Here is a 17,966-nt window from a genome sequence, read left to right as displayed (position 1 = left end):
CTTACTAGACCTTCCTAATTTTTTAATTATTAAATGACTAATATATCCTTATATAAAAAGACTGTTACAGACAACAAATTAAAAAAAGTATATATTTTTGCTCTCTCTCCAGAGCTTTATAATAATAGAAATACAATTCAAATACTTTTATTATTCATTTCCATTTTCAAATGTCATTTCTTTTTTCGTGAAAGTTTTCGAAGAAAAAAAATGCAAAAGAAAATGCATTCAAAATTACTTGGTGAATTATACAAGAACAAAAGTATGATGCAATAGGAACAAAATTAGAAAAAGGTTTCTCTCATTAGTATAAAAAGATCATAAAACGAGGGATAGATAGTCATCGTGTAAACAAAACTAAATAAGCCTGTGAAACGGCATATAAGATAAAGCAAAATAAAACGATAGAATGAGCAAATTTAATTTTGTAACCTAGCTAAAACGGTAGCAACTATAAAATATGAAACATTAGGCTTGAAAACAATTATGGTAATTTTTTTTAAGTAGTTACCAAGCTATGACTTTTTTGCAGTAATTATTTTAGTTTTAGTTTTTTTTTTTTTTTTTTTGGTTACAAGGGAGCTCATCTTTAATGCTCTAAGCATTCCATTTATAAGTAAGGTTAAGTCAAAGATTTGAAACCTAAATTTTACTTTTTAAAAAGCAAATAGGAAGTATAAAGAGCATGCATATGAGGTCAAATGAACAAATATAGAGGTCCCAACAGAAAAACTCGCCGAAAATATCTTTGAATTGTAAGATCACTGTTGATCATCTCTCAACTCCTGCCTCTAGAAATTTCGGCATCTCTTATCTGATCAACAACGAACGAGAAAGGTACGCGTTAGTTACCATTTCCAATTGAGTTTCCCGCAATTCTGTCGTCTTTCTTTCTTTTGTTCAATTATTTTGCTGAAGCTTAGTTAGATTTGTTTCCTTTGTCCACCCTCTCTCCCCATTGCTTCCTAGTTATCGAAATTGTTCTATGAATTAATCTTTAGTAATACAAGAAAAATAAAAAAATCCTGGCTTTCGTTTGTTGTTCCTTCCTTCCTTTCCTTGGTCCTCCCTCTTGTTGCTTATTGATTCATCACTTCAATTATTTGTGAATCTGAATTCACTCAGTTTCAAAGCACACACACTAGAACAATAACAAAAATCGCCCTTTCTTCGAGTCCTTGTCTTTTCAGTATTCCTTCGTTTATTCCGTTTGTGGTCCTTCTTAGTCATCATCAAAAGAAAAACAGAATAGACAAATGGCAGAAATATGTATTTCAGTTGTGGAAAAATTAGCAGAGTGCACAGTCGCACCTGTTCTGCGACAGTTTGGTTATCTGATTAACTACAAGAGCAATGTTGAAGATCTCACCGTGAAGGTTACAACTCTGACTTCCAAAAGAGATGGGGTACAAAAACGTGTGGAAGCAGCAAACAGAAACTTGGAGGCTATTCTGCCCGAAGTTCAGAACTGGTTGGACCAAGTAAACCAGACCATACAAGAAAAGGAGACGCGTTTTGAAAAAGGAAGATTATCGAAGGCAACAACATGCTGCAGCTCCAATGGGTGGTGTCGAAATCTGAAGGTCCGTCATTCCTTGAGTAGGAAAGCAACAAAGATGGCTCCAAAGGTTGATGTCCTCCTTACAGAAGGAGATTTCCCCATAATATCATGTCCTGCTCCTCCGCGGAAGATTGAATATCCAGCCATACAATATTTTGAGGATTCCACCGAGGCCCCGGCCAAGCCATATGAAGGGGCAATCTCCTCCTTAGGAACATCTAATCCTGCTAAACCACCTGCACCTATGGATCTCTATGCGCGTCTACAATATAGGTTGCCTTACACAAAGGATCTCTTGGCGGCTCTGCAAGATGACAAGATCAGTATGATTGGCATTTCTGGGACAATCAGAGAGATAGATACAGTAACAACTAAAGAGTTCATGAAAAGAATGAAACAAAAAAAGCTCTTTGAAGAGGTTGCCATGGCAGTTGTGTCCCAGGATCCAGACTTGAAACGAATACAAGGTGAAATTGCAGAAATGCTAGACCTGAAATTGGAGAATGGGAGTTTGGTTGAACGGGCTGATAGGCTACGTGCTGTATTATTGGCATCCGATTCTAAGAGGATTCTTGTAATACTGACTGATGTCTGTGGAATACTTGATTTGGATGCAATTGGAATTTCTCATGTTGATATCAAGAAAAGCTGCAAGATCATGTTGATTTCACAACTATCAAACGTATTTGGTGAAATGGGGACTCAGAGCAATTTCAAATTGTTATTACAATCCACTCCCATAGCAAGACCCGTTGAGTTTGAATCAAGAATTTCAATCATCAGAGATGTAATGGATGCTCTGACAGACGATGAATCCAACCCCATTGTAATCTGTGGCATGGGGGGAATTGGCAAAACAACCTTGGTGATGGAAATTGGTGCAAAAGCGAGTGAAGTAGATCTATTTGATGATGTTGCTATTGCAGAGTTTACTCAAGAACCCGACTTGATCAAAATCCAAGGTAAAATTGCTAATGCTCTAGGTCTGGAACTTAAAGCAGAGGATGATAGAGCAGCCAAGTTACGAGAAAGATTATCAATGGGTATCAAAAAGGTCCTTATAATATTGGACAATGTTTGGACACAACTAAATTTGTGGGAAATAGGGATTCCAATTTCCCGTGATCCAAAATGTTGTAAACTTCTAGTATCATCACGGAACCAAGATATCTTCAAAGAGATGAAAACCAAAAGAAATTTCCTCATTGCTGGTTTGTCAAAACATGATGCTTGGAGTTTGTTTAAGAAGGTAGCAGGAGGGTCCATAGAATTTGATCTCGAGCTGCGTCCTATAGCAAAACAGGTTCTGGATGAATGTGATGGCTTACCAGTTGCAATTTCTACAGTTGGAGGGGCACTACAAGGTGAAAGCATTCCAAAATGGAGAAATGCACTTAGACAACTAAGACAGGCTTGCCCAGAAGACGTTCCAGGAGTCATAGAGCATGTGTACGGAAAAATAGCGTTCAGCTTTGAATGTCTACCAAGCGAGCAAGCCAAATCATGTTTTTTGCTATGTTGTGCATTTCCAGAAAGTGAAGAGTTTCCAATTGAATGGTTGGTTATGTTTGGGATTGGGCTTGGACTTTTTAAAGACATTGATTCAATATCTGAAGCAAGGGACTACTTAACAACATTGGTTGACACACTCAAAAATCGTTCTTTGTTGTTAGAGGACGATGAGAAAGATTATGTTAGAATGCATGATGTGGTGCGTGATGTAGCCGTGTATATAGCCTCCAAAGAGTTGGCACAAAAGAAGAGTGATAAGCTTGAAAGGAGATTTATGTGTAGAGAAGCAGTGGAATTGAACCATTTGCTCAAGAGTAGTTCACTGACAACCGGTATGAGTACTATTGAGCTTTTAGTGTTGGTACCCACAGATGGAATTGAACTGGAGCTGCCGGCCACAATTTTCGATGGAATGGAAAATCTCAAGGTTTTAGAGATCTGGAGATCAATCCTCCCATCCCTTTCACTTCTGAAGAATCTTCAAACGCTCATTCTAGTGGGTTGCCGTCTCAATATTGATGTCATTGGAGAGCTACGGTCACTCATGATACTCCATTTACAGGAATCTGACGTCAAACAGTTGCCTGATGCATTCAAAAATTTATCTAATCTGAGGTCGTTAAATTTGACAGGATGTACAAAACTTAAAGTAATCTCACCAGGCGTTCTGTCGAGTTTATCACATCTAGAAGAATTGTACATGTGGGATAGCTTTGAAGATTGGGTGGTTGAGAAACTGGGCTCAACAGAAACAATCAATTGGATCTCTAAATTGGAGGTTAATGCCCAACAAGAAGAAGTAGACATATTGAAGAAATTGGGCTCAACAAAAACAATCTATTGGATCTCTCAATGGGAGGTTGATGCCCAACCAGAAGAAGTCGACATATGGAAGAAACTCAACAGGTTGGCAGTTGAGAAACTAGCCTCAACAGAAACAACAACTGATCAGGAGGATGATGATGAGGATGCAGATAGTAGCGAATTAGAGGAACTCGACAACCTTGGAGATCTGTTTGCAGGGTATGTTCGAGATTTAGAAGGAGACTACGACGATCTCACAAGGTGGGCCAACTCTATGGACTGGAGAGTTGGATTACTTTCAGAGCTACTTTCCTTGTCCCGTTTGACTACTTTAGAAGTGGTTTTACCACCAATTGAGATTCTGCGAACCAGTAAGCTATTTCATAAGCTTGAAAGATTTAAGATCTCTATTGGATGGGATGAGCATGAAGACTTGGAGGACTTAGAGGGTAACTACTTGAGAGTTTATAGTCTTGATGGAAGCTCTCTTGCGGATACTGAAATCAGTTTGTTGTTGAGGAAAACTAACAAACTTGAGTTAAAAATGAAGAATTTGAGAGACCCTCTCAATGTCTTAGATGTAAACTGCTGTGCAAACTTGGAGTCACTTGCCCTCAAAGACTGTGATTCTCTGGAATATCTGATTGACATGACTGTTAAACAAGATACTCCACGAAGCGTCTTTCCTGCATTGAATTATCTAGAAATCGATGGAGCAAGGAGACTGAAAGAGATTTTTCATGGTGACCTGCCACTGGGGTCGCTTCAGAAACTAGAAACGTTAGATTTACAGAATCTACCAGCATTGACGACTATTTGGACTATTAGAAGCCAATCTAGATGGTTGGGAGATCTGGCAATTGTCAATCGCATATCAATAAGCAATTGCCAGTCATTGGAAGCAATTTTTACCTTGGAACGATTGGGACATCATGTCAAAGAGATCAACTTCCTTAGTTTGACAGGGTTGAAACTTGAAGGTCTACCAAGCTTCACTGGAGTGAGCAAAAGTACTTGTACGGGGATGGAAAAGCAACTGCAAGTCAGCAGTCTCTGTCCCAAAAGTTTGACCGTTGAACATTCACTTTTCTCTGACCCTAAGGTATTTTTTTCTTACTGACCAAAAAAAAAAGGTATTTTTTTCCTTTTTCAGAATATTTTTCTTTTTACTTTGTCACATTTTTGGAAGTAAAAATTTCCATCTTTTACTTTTTAAATTACGAATTACAATTCAACTATCTGTTACTAACTACTAAGGTTATATCATGAGTTTTTCTATTGAAACCTCTAAATTTACTCACTTGACCTCCTATGCTTTTTACACATCCTATCAGGTTTTCAAATACTAAATACTTACTAAACATCACTCAAGTTCCTAAAATAACTTCACTCATATAATTTGCAAACGAACTATTAATTACATATTCATCAATTCCTTAATCAGATTACATAAATTTCTTATCCAATAAAAAAGAAAAATCAAATACAAGGTATTGGGTTTCAAAATTAATTTCCTACTAAAAAAGAATGATTTTTTTTTTCACTTTTTTTTATCTCTTTTAGATGTGCAAAAAAAAGAAAGTTGAAGAGTAATTTTTTTTCTTAATGTTTATTTATTTATTTTGCATACATAATGGATAGACTGGGATTAGGCCATAATAGAATTTCTTTTGTTCTCCCCCACCAATATGCGTTCAACATGTATGATGATGGAATTTTTATGTCTCATGACCTTGATTATAGTTTTAATTCTTATTAAATATACATAAATGCTTTAATGAGTATGTACTGAAATTAGAAAATGAAAATAGATAAGGAAAATAATAAAGAATGTAATATAATATTATTAAATTGAAAAGTGTAGAGAAATTAAATATAATATTTTTTTGATACAATTATTGTCCTAAATAGTCATTTTATAGGAGGTTATATATGTCATTTAATAATTCATAATATAGTGAGGTTAACTGAACAAATTTAGAGGTCTCAATAGTAACACTCTTATATCATTGATTTTTTTCTTCTTCTTTTCTAAATTTGGATGAAAGAAGAGATTTGAATAAACATATATAAATGCTTAATAAAAGTCCAAAAAGAATTATATCGATATAAAGTTTTACACTTGCACAAGATACTGTAAAAACTTGATACTTGGAGAATATGCTAAAATTAATGGTCACAAAATTCTTACCCAGCCTCTCTCAATTGTTTATGACAAAATAAACCAACCAGCTAGTATTTTATTGGACCCAAAAAAGGAATTCCCAAATATATGTATTGTTGTTACTATGATGTAAACTGTAAGAACAAATGGTTGGACAACGTACGCGAACAAGTCATTTTTGGGAGACAGTACCATATTAACATATCTCAATGCATTTGCAGGTTGTCTTTCCCGTCTTGAGAGATCTGAACATTCAAGGCCTAGGCAACTTGAAAGAGATATGGAATAACCAACTTTCACCCAACTCCTTCTCTGAATTAAGAAAGCTCACTGTCGAGGATTGTCACAGACTATTGCATTTGGGACCAACACAAATGCAAAATAGATTGCAGAGATTGGAGACCATACGGGTAAAGAACTGTTCTTCACTGGAAGAGATTTTTGAAGTCGGAAGATTGACCATTAATGAAGGGAATGCTTCAATTTCTCAGTCAGACAAAATATCTTCAAATATTTCCCAACCAGATCAAGGGATGCAAATAAATGATATCATGGATTTTGAACAATCTTGTCAAGGCTTTCAAAATTTAACTAAACTAGATGTCAGTTGGTGTCGCAGTTTGAGATACCTGCTCACTCCTTCGATTGCCAGAGGTCTTGTCAAGCTCAAAAGTCTAGAGATAAGATTTTGCAAGAAGATCGAAACAATAGTCGCAGCAGATGAGGGTGAAGAAACAGAGGATGAAAGCATGCTCCCTCAGCTGTCTTCTTTGATTCTTTTGGATCTACCAAATCTTGGAAGCTTTTCGCAAGGCAAATATACTTTTGATTGGCCACTAGTGGAAAAGATCATCATTTACGATTGCATCAATATGAACAACTTTTGTTCAGGATCCCTCAAGATCCCATGGGAAGTGAGCATAGATGTATCTAATTCTGGTGAGAATCTTGAGCAGGAGTTGAGCTGAATGATAGCAAGAAAGAAAGCTGATCAGGTATGCAATTGTAATTCTACTGCTGCAGAGTCCTACCTTATGTGTTTTGACTGAGCATCAGGATAAATATGTAATCTGTGTAATATGTTTCAATAAGAATCAATTTTGCAGATTTGGACGCAGTGCATTTATGCTCGTGGAGAAGTTAATCCAGGAGTGGCTTGGTACAGGTCGGTTGGGATGTACGTTGTTTGTGTCTGCCGCATTTTCTGCTCGAGCTGACTTCAGCATGGGGAGTGGTGGCGACAAACACTTCTTTAATCTAGTTGTGTGATAAATAGAAAAAGAAAAAATGAAAAAAAGGACTGTTAGTTTATCTTGATCTCTTTTTATAACTCAAAAACCAACTAGTTTTTGTTGACAAAACATTAGAATAGAGCACAAGCACTTCTTACAAAGGAAAGCAAATATTAAACTGTATACAATCATTGTCAAAAAGAAAAAAGAAAAAAGAAAAAAAAGAGATAGTACAGATTGTGCATGGTTTCAAGAAGGATACATATATAGACAGCTGCAAAGTATTATATGTACATTAATACATGTTTCCATAAGCCACATTACATCAATTTCTTGTTCATGATTTGTACTCGTAGCTTCCTTGACTTGCTGCCATTACATTTTGCAAAAGTACCAAAATTTCCAGCAAATGCTTAGCTAATTGTGCTCCTTCTTCTTGAGTTTTCTTTGGCTAGAAGTTTTGTTAAACCGTAGAACACATGCACAGAAACAGATTAGAGAAAAAAAAAATCTAGAATGCTATTTTGTTTTATCTAACTGCTGTATCACCTAGTAGCTTGATGGAAACACATGCTTATACACTTCTAACCACAAATAAGAGTCTGTAGACATAATTATAATTGTGTGCTGCAAGTGACTGGTCTTAGCTAGAGCAGTTTAAAACTTGGGCAGCAAGCCCAAAACAGGAGCTGGCAGTTTGGGATAATCTTCAAGTGATTTTTCTAAGCAGGAGCTAGCAATAAGCTACTCTTAGTTGTTTATCTAACTGACTCAGCTAAGCTACATAGGACGTGGCTAGTCTACCAATAGGTTCTAATTATTGCTTCTTCTAGTATAAAAGAGGTCTTCACCTAAAGTAAGAAAACACAAGTTAGAAAACATAACAGAAAACAATATAGAGACTCTGGAAACAGCAAAGTCTAGAAACAAGCTTTTAGAGGTCTAGAAACAAAGCCTCAACTTTACTAAACCAGGTTTCAGGTAGGGGAAGTTATGAGGAATCTCAAGTACGATTTAATATATCTATTGATATGTTTTTGGATGATATTTGATGTTGGTCAAAATGCTAATGATATGTAAAATATGCTCAATTCATCATCATATTGTTTTTTTTCTTAGTTTGAAGAAAGAATGAAAATAATTGTGTAATTGAGTCTAATACTCGTAAGTGACCAGCAATGTCAGCCTATGGTATATACACTTGGGGAGAGAAGCCCCTTCAATTATTATTGATAAAATGATCTTTTGTTTGGCAAGATGACATTGGTGATCGAGATTAGTACAAGATTACTAACAACTGGAGATTATGAAGTTATTTTATGTTTTACACCATCATTAAATTACATATATGAGGTTTATTCTACTGAGCTTTAAGCTCACCCCTTTTATGACATTGTGCAGATGATACTCTTAAGGGTTAGAACTTAAATTCTGGAAATTTGGATCTAGGAGAAGGAGAAATAAACTATTAACTTGCTATTTTGGTTTATCTTTGTGCAATAAAACTTATTTTATAAGCTTGTTTTTGTTTACCTTGTAAGAATAGACCTATGTAATAAAGTGTTCCATAACCAAGTCATCTCTGATTCTTATTTTTCTATATAGGTTTTATTTGCCAAAGTTTTTCTTATCTTTGACAATTAAAACCTATTCACATCCTTACTCAGAAGATGAAAAAAAATTCAGATTTCCGGGTTAAGGTGTGACAAAAACTCATTTCCACAGTCATATGTAACATTATAAATTAGAATGTAAAAATTTTCATAAAACATGATTAAAAACAAGGCCTAGCTTGGGACCATTTAAATAGCCTGGCCCGAAAAAGCCCGCAAGGCCTTGGGCCTTGGGCTAGGCTATGATTTTTCAGAAAAAGTCCGGCTCGGCCCGGCCTGACTAATAAAATTGCATAAACACATTAAAGCTCGGCCAGGCCAGGCCAGGCCCGAGCCCGTCAGTTTTGGGCAAGGCTGGGCCGGCCGGACCCATTGACGATCCCTAATTTTATCCGTTGAAATCTCATAAATAATACATTATCTGAAGGCAATTTAATTCAAATTACTCAAAAATTAAACTTTTTTTCTGTCTCTTTTTCTTTTTCTGCTTTTATTTGTTTTCTTTCCCTGTCTCTTTGATCTGCACAGCCATGGACAAATTTTCAAAAACCTTTTCATGATCATTAAATCAAATGTTCAGATCTTAATAAATGGCATCAACAAGAAGAATCTAAACATTCACTCGAGTATACACCCAATAATCTTAAAACTCTAATCTCATCTCGGTCTTGGATCCCAAAGTAAGCGAATCAAGCTGTCAATCTGGTAAATTCGATAACTGCATGGAAAATCGCTTGGAATTGGAAGGCCAGGTTGAGGAGAGACTTTGCTCAGATTGTGGTTGTAATTGCTTATCTGCCTTATCATCTTGTTGGGATAGACAAGAAGTAGTTCGGAAAGAGATGGGCTTGTGGAGAGAGGGGGAAAATCAAGCATATCAGGTTAATTATCAGCCATGGTCATAGCTATAAAAAATTTGGTGACCAAGGGTGAGTGTAGAAAGAAGGAATAAATTAACGTTGATGATGGAAGTTAAATAAAATACCAAAATTATTTCATGTCCATATTTAGGCAACGAACAAGATCTGGAAATAATTATTGACAGGCCACAAAAGAAAAGAAAAAAAAAACGGTTCATCCATGGTTGATAAGATTTACGGCGCAGGCATGTTTGGTCTTTGGTCTCTACCAGAGACTCTCTGGAAGACACACTACCAGTTGGCGTATTATTCGAATTACTGCCATTATCAACCATGAGAGTGTGACAAACTCGTCCTGCTCAGACTCTTCTTCTTCTTCAACCCTGCATTACCGTCACCGGCGACAGGCCTCGACAAATTACTAGACCCCAACACAGAGCCTTTGTCTCCCCTAAATCCAAAAAACCCCTCTGCCAAATCCTTCGCCGTCGGAGCTTGTAGTCGCGGCTTTGGAGTTGTCTTTGATGAAGGATTTGGATTTCTTTTTATTGGATCTTCTTGGAGAGTTGAAGGCAAGTTATCAGGGGTTGTTGATGGAGCCATCAAGACCGTTGGAGGAGTCTGATTTCTTAGAGGAGAAGAACCACCCCTCGAACACCATTGTTAGGGTAGGAGATAGTTTTAGGCCTTGTGAAATTGGTGATGCAGCCCTAGCTAGTATGGTTCATCGATGAGCAAATTGAGAATCTGAGATTCAAATGGGAGAGAGGGAAATCAATCATATCAGGCATGGTTTTGCTTCTTTCTTAAAAAGCTAAAAGACCATGGATAATTAAATTTTTTTTTTCCATTATATTAAGAAATAGTGATTAGATAAATTTTCCCTCAAATTAAGGACTTGTGACAATTAAAAAAAAAGACTTGTAATAGTAAATCTAACGATAGTAACTAAAGTGATAGACAATGTGCAAGTTAAGTGACTAAAGTGATATTTCCAAAAGTTAAGTGACCAAAGTGTCGAATATATAATAGTTCAGTGATCATTTGTAATATTCTCCCTTGAGTAAATGTATTCCCACTTACCCCACCAATAAAATTTTATTTATAATAACTCAATTTAAAGTAAAATATCAATTTTGCCCTTAATCTACTTAATAAACTATAGCCTGCCACTCTCTCATCTTGATCCCCCCCCCTCTCCTCAGTGCCATCGTCGAGCTCAATCTATCGTCGAATGTTACATCCCGTAAATTAGTTTACCTAATTACTAGTCATTTGGACCGTAAATGAATAAAATCTTTACTTTTACCTTCATTTTGATCATTTAGTGGCCTTAAAAGTTGACTTTTTGTTCGGCTAAGTTTTTGAGAAAACTTTCTTCATAAAAGTTGCAGAGGATGTTGAACCGAGTTTGTGGACACATGGCATGCTAAAATATGAGTTGTAATGAAGAAGTTACAAAGGTTTCAAGTCAGCGGCAGTTTTGTAATTATGCTGAAATCGTGTTCTATAAATGACAGCTCAAACTTTCCATTCCGGGAAAATGACCCAAAAATTTCTCCTCCCGGCATTGAAGCTTTGTGGCATCACCGCCTCTTCATCTGGCCACCTATGGCCATGAAATTGGTACCCATATCTTCCACTTGAAACAAGCTTTCCATCCATATATGCCTTGCATCTTATCATTCACCATAGACAATGAATCAAAGCAAAGAATGTCAAACCTCTTTTCTGGAGTTTTGTTGAAATTTCGGCCAACTCGGGCCAAATAAGGAAGGGAAACCAACTGGGCTTTGTTAGTATGGAGATTCTCTACAAATCTTTCCAAATTTCACATCTCAATTCGACCCAAGGAAGACAAATTTTAGATTTGAGCGATTTCGGCCTCAAATCCTCCTAAAATCTTTTTGAGGACAATGTACTGAGCCACTGTTCAATGAGGAAGTCTTACGCGTGACCACATATGCACCTAAATAGTACTGTGAGTGGATTTTGATTTTAAATTATGTATGCGATTACTTCCAAATTTATGATTTATTTAATTATTGTTTCATTTATCGAGCATTCATTAGTTTCAGATATTATTTGGTTTTGGACTATGATTTGAGCATATGATTTGATTTCATAATTTGATTTCGAATTATCTTGTGAATTACTTTTGATGATGATTTCGGAGAATTAATTGTGATTTATTTTTGATATTGACTTTTGGGAAAGATTTTACATTACCTTTTGTTTGAATTTGAGTTTTCAATTATTTATCTCCGATAATTGGTTATTATTTGAGTTTATGAATTGCAATTTAGTCTCGTTCTTGATTTGAGATTATTTTGACATGTGAGACACATAGTTAATTTAATTGAATTATCATGAGATTCCACGAGTACTGTTGGGAATCGTACTCATGGTTTCATTTGCGAGATTTTGAAAAAGCTTTATGGATTTACTATTAGGTTGCTTTATTTTTAGTTCTTCTTCTCACATGAGTTGCAGTTGAGGTTCCTCCTCACTCTGTGTTTGTGGGTCGAAGTCAAGGATAGAGCCTGGGAGGGTCATACCCGAGCCTGGGACTGGGAGGCTCCTTTTTTGTATGGTGATTTCTTCGTCCCCATACCCTACTTATGTTTTATTATTTTTGACTAGCGGGACTAGTCCGATTTCTCTTAATCAGTAGGGCTGGTATGCTTTCACGAGATTTCAAGTTTAAAGAAATATGTTTTTTCAACGTTGCATGCATCAAGATTTTATAAATAATACAAATTGTGGGAAAGTATTGAAGCTTGGTTCATTTAAATTATCTCGTTTATTTATTTTTTGTCCACACACACTAACGTGTTTTTTCAATACTTTTCCCTGGACTCTTCGGTTTCAAATGCCCAGTTTGCAGGCTAGATTAGTTGAGGTCGGGCATACCTGGGGTCGAAGCTTAGGCAATATCACAGCTTCCGTATCTTTATCTTACTTTTATTTTCTTGTATACCTTTTGTACTATATATAATTGCTCTGATTACCTGTAGGATTGATGTGTTTAAGTCGAGACTTGTTTTATATTTTAGGAGTTGGAATGATTCGGGGAGAAAAGTGGCTCCAAGAGAATAAGGATGGTTCCTTAGAAGTGTAAATGTGTTTTCTACAGGTTTTGAGTAATCCATTTTAGGGGTGACTCTGCCGAATTTTCAGTAGTGTTATTCCTGAAGTGGGCCCCACATGGCACCTCTGATTTCAGGGTGAAATCTTGGGCAAGTCCTGCCATCGAGGCTCAATCCGAGGCCACCGGAGCCAGGCCACTATCTCTCTTCCAAAATCCAATTCCGACTCCTCCAAATTTTGATTCCTGTTTCAGACTTTGACGTGCAGCACAGACTTTAACTCCGATGTCGGCAACTACGCAATAAACTCCGATAACGATCTCAGAGCCAGGCAATCCGATTCCGGGCAACAAACTCCAATAGAGATTATGGTGTGCCTGCGCATATGTTTCTCGAGCTCCCCCCAACTGAAAAAAATCAAACAGCATCGTTGAGCTGGGCCTCTCATAGTGCAGGTCTACAACAGGCAAGGAAGGAAGAAGAGAATGGAGGAGACATTTCAATAATTTAATTATGGGTTAAATACTTGTTACTCCTCAAACTTTACCCTGAAAAACAGTTTAGTCCCTCTCCTTTTAAATTAAACAGAGTAGTCCTTATTCTCTTTAATTCTCACACAACTGGTCCCAAAATGACTATTATACCCTTCACTTTTTTTTGGGTCTATTTTCTTTTACTTTTTCTCTCTTTTTTTATATATTTATTCTCTCTCTCTCCAGACCTTCACATCATCCATTTATCTCTATTTTTTTTTTCTTCTTCCGATTCCTCCCCCTTTGGGTTCCTATCCTTTTTTTTTTTTGAATGGTTGGGTTCCTATCCTTGTCCAATAGTATAGCTCTGCAGCCCTCTCTTCCCCAAACCCACTGCCACCGCCACCGCCGCCGTCACTAACTCTTCCTCGCCCATTCCCTCCAATCTGAAACCCTCAAAATCCTCGAATGGCTCGAATGGGCCTCCATTTGCAACCACATCTCCACTCTCGCCTCCACCTCCATGGGATTCTCCACCGTGCAAAAGGCCCAAATTCCATTCATAAAGTCCAAATCCGAGAGCTAGAAGCTTCTACATCAAACCACCGCTGCAGTCTCTGCCATCGCAGCTATCGGGTCTCCGTTGTCCGATCTCCACTCCATCGAGGACGTATCGAAGATTGTAAATGCTGCCGTATTGGGCAAACTGCTTACCATCAACGAGCTTTGCGCTGTGCGTAGAACACTTATAGCCACAAAGGTCTTAGTATATTCTCATAGGTGTTGGTGTTATTGAGCTTGCTTCATCTTTATGTGATTTGAATTGAGAAATATGAGGAGGATCCTGTGATCATTGAGGATCAAGACTCCGGGTCAGGTCGCCCCAAATCGAATCCCTCTGATATCGAATCCTATTCCGACTCCAGTGCATAGAACGATAGAGATTCAGAGTCTGATTGCGAGAATGAAACCACTGAATCGAATTCTACTGATGAATTTGGGGCTTTCACCCGAAATAGGATGATGTTCAGAGTGAATGATATGGGTGGGCCTCCCGGTGCTGTTGGGTCTGAAGAAAGCTCCTCCGGTGGGTCCTGGTTGGGAGGGTGGGTTGGGAAAGGCAAAGAGCCTGAGAATTTGGGGTAAGCGGGCTGGGAGTGGAGCTCGGTGGAGGCAGGTTGGTTGGAAATTGGATCGGAGTTGGGTTGGTTGGAAATTGGATCGGAGTTGGGTTGGTCGGAGCTGGAATTGGGGTTGGGGAACTGGAGCAGGGAGTTGTGGGAGGTTTAGGTGGTTGATGATGTTGATCGGAATCCTGTCATGGCAGCCATGATTTTCGGGTTAGGGAGGTGGGGCATCCTATCAACGATCTAGCTTGACCAGAAAATGGGTTGTCGTCGATACGGATAAACTAGAGGTCGGAAGGTGAACTTGGAGAGAGAGAGAGAGAGAGAGAGAGAGAGAGAGGTAGAAAAGAATAAATAAGAAAAATAGAAAGAAAAAAAAAGAGGAAATGAAGGGTATAATAGTCATTTTGGGACTAGTTGTGTGAGAATTAAAGAGAATAAGGACTATTCTGTTTAATTTAAAAGGCGAGGGACTAAACTGTTTTTCAGGGTAAAGTTTGAGGAGTAACAGGTATTTAACCCTTTAATTATTCTATAGATCTTGATTACATCTCCATTTCTTAATCAAACAACATAAATATCTTAGGGCTCTTGACCATTTACCCAATTTGGGCCCAATAAATGTCCACTTACTCCACTAAAAGATTTGTGTGCCCACTTACCCAATTTAAATGTAAAAAGACAAGTTTTCCCTTTAAATAATTAAAAAGTCATTGAAGTCCTTGCCGGACTCCCGTCACCGGCCGTCGAAATCCGGTCACCACCCTCCTGAATTCTATCAACAGTTGCTGAATGTTTCCAAAGAGGTCGCCGAAGACTTTTATTACCCCAATAAATTTTTATAAAGTTTATTGGGGGGCAATAAAATAGGACGCAGGACTCTGGTCACCGGTTCGGAGATTGCAAGCAGTTCGCAAAGAGGTCGCCGGAGACTTTTATTAACCCTTAATAAAATTTTATTGGGGGGCAATAAAAAATTTATTAAGGGGCAATAAAAAGTTTATTAGGGGGCAATAAAGTTTATTGGGAGGCAATAAAAAGTTTATTGAGGGGCAATAAATGGGGTTAGTGTAGCTCAAATTTGGGTAAATGGACATTTTCCCAATATCTTATCCAATTTAAAAAAATCAAACATAAGATATTGGGTTTCAAAAATTAATTTCTAACTAAAAAGAAAATTTTCAACATGAACTATTTTGTAATTTTTTTTTTCTCTTTTAGTTGTGCAAAAGAAAATGACGAGTAATCATTTTTTCTTAACTTTTATTTTTTTTCTCTATTTTTTGTATCATGATTAATTATTTCAAATTTTAATGGTTTTTTGTTTTTTTTTTTCCAATATAATGAATAGACTTAGATTTAGGTCATAATAAGATTTTTTTTTATTCTCCCTCTTTTAATATCCGTTCAACATGTATAATGATACATCATAGTTTTAGTTCTTATTGGATAGGGAAAATTTCGCAAACAGTACACAAAGTATAGGCCACTAATAATTCTTATACACAAAGTTTCAAAACAAACATTTCGGTACACGATCTGAAACTCGACCCACTATCAGTACACGACGTCATTTTTTGACACCAAAATGTCAATTATGCCCTCAGTTCTTTTTTTTTTAATAATTTTTTTCTGTTATTTTTTTTCCTTCGTTTATAAATGACTTGAGTCATTTTTTTTTTTCTGTTATGCGAAGTGAGGAAGGCTGCGTTGGAAGCAAGGGAGTGAGCCAGGAAGAAGGAAGAAGAAAGAGATAAAACGAAGGAAAAAAATTATTAAAAAAAAAAGAACAAAGGGCATAATGGACATTTTGGTGTCAAAAATTGACGTCGTGTACTGATAGTGGGTCGAGTTTCAGATTTCGTGTACCGAAATGTTTGGTTTGAAACTTTGTGTATAAGAATTATTAGTGGCCTTTTATTTGGTGTACTGTTTGGAAAATTTACCCTATTAGATATGTATATGTGTGTGTGTGTGTGTGTATACTATTATTAAGAGAAGAGATTTTGTTAGCCAAAACTGGTTTTTTTTTTTTTTACCTTTTCAACCCTCAAGAATTAATATATCATTGATAACGTTTTATTCATCAATGACAAAAGTGTCAAAACATAACAAACAAAAGAAAAAAAATTAATTAATTTTTTTTTTTTGAAAACTAACCATAAGCATAACTACCCACTATTCCTATACCCATCGAGTGTAGGCAATTTCTAGTATATATAAGATGTAGTGAAATTGGAAAATAAAAATAGATAAGAAAACTAATAAAGTATTTTAGAGAAACGGGAATTGAGAGAAAATTGCAATGTATTCTTATTGATAATAGGGGTCTCTTTATATAGATGATTACAATATATAGAATCTTAATCATACAAGGAAAGATAATCATACATTGAATATGAATATCTAGATTCTTCTAATTAAACCCTATTATCACTAGGTCAAGCAACCTAGAGTTTGTGCCAGACACACAAATAAGGATTTACTTGAACACTCCCCCTTGTGTTGCCCAAACGTAGTGCTTCTCTAGTTGCCTCGCTAAAAACCTTGCCGAGTAACAAAAACCCAGTGTGACAAAAATAACCTCGGTTGAAGGGGAAAAATAGCACAACACACCCTTCACATTTCGAGACCATACATGTAGACACCTCCTCCTGATGTCTGCATCTCCCCCTGATGACTACGGTCATTGGAGTCGGGATAACTTCCGCAAACGATGCTACCAACATGTTTCTCGAAAGTGGAATTTAGGCAATGACTTAGTGAGTAAGTCTATCATACTGTTCTCAGATCGAACCTAGTTCACTTTGATCTTGAGGAGAGTCTGTTGTTGCTGATTATGTTTGGTGTTGTCGCTTTGTGATGTAGCCTTGCTTTATTTGTTCAAAACGAAAAGCATTATCCTAAATGCTCGTAGACTCATCTGTGGTAGACTTCAAACCACAATTGTTCGAACATGCGTAATTATGGATCCAATCCATAAACATTCACGAACTACTTCGTGAAGAGAAATAATCTCTGCATGGTTTGAAGATATAGTGACTAAGGTCTGTTCTGTAGACCTCCAAAATATCACTGTCTTTTCCTATGGTGAATACTTAACCAATTTGGAAATGACCGTTGTATGGGTCAGAGAGATACCCAATATCAGCAAAACCTTCCAAAGCACATGTCATTTTGGGATGGGGATAGTGGACGCAGGCCAGTGTTGGAGGTGATCCTGGCGTGTGATGGGTCCGAATCCATCATCAATCTGTAGGGATAGAACAAGCTCATATCAATCGTACATCTCAAGTACAGAAAGATATCTTTTTCCACCAATCCAATGGCGTCGCGTTGGCTCACAGCTATACCTAGCTAACAAGTTCACAACACATGAGATGTCCGGTCTTGTGCATTGAGGTAAGTACAATAATGCGTCTATTCTACTCATGTAGGACACTTCTGCTTGTAGCACATCTTTGTCATCATCCTTTAAACGAAGAGGATCCTTTTCAGGATCAAGACTACGAAAGATCATGGGGGTGCTTG

At 37.0% G+C, this 17,966-nt stretch overlaps 1 protein-coding gene across 1 annotated transcript; it reads left to right on the top strand.

Annotated features, from left to right (window-relative positions):
* The first annotated feature begins 806 nt into the window (after positions 1–806).
* LOC133735494 (uncharacterized) lies at positions 807–7,655 on the top strand. The gene is made up of 3 exons (XM_062162902.1): positions 807–4,979; positions 6,263–7,036; positions 7,148–7,655. The coding sequence occupies exons 1-2, from the start codon at positions 1,257–1,259 to the stop codon at positions 7,007–7,009; spliced, it is 4,470 nt and encodes a 1,489-aa protein (XP_062018886.1). The 5' UTR covers positions 807–1,256; the 3' UTR covers positions 7,010–7,036; positions 7,148–7,655.
* Positions 7,656–17,966: the final 10,311 nt, after the last annotated feature.

Source organism: Rosa rugosa, chromosome 3 (assembly GCF_958449725.1).
Source record: "Rosa rugosa chromosome 3, drRosRugo1.1, whole genome shotgun sequence".
In the NCBI taxonomy this organism is placed as follows: domain Eukaryota; kingdom Viridiplantae; phylum Streptophyta; class Magnoliopsida; order Rosales; family Rosaceae; genus Rosa; species Rosa rugosa.
This window is presented reverse-complemented; position numbering and strand designations above follow the sequence as displayed.

Excerpts from the sequence above, each read along its gene's own strand:
- LOC133735494 (XM_062162902.1), top strand. The coding sequence starts at position 1,257 with ATGGCAGAAATATGTATTTCAGTTGTGGAAAAATTAGCAGAGTGCACA. Across the intron at positions 4,980-6,262 it reads CACTTTTCTCTGACCCTAAG|GTTGTCTTTCCCGTCTTGAG; the intron begins GTATTTTTTTCT and ends ATGCATTTGCAG.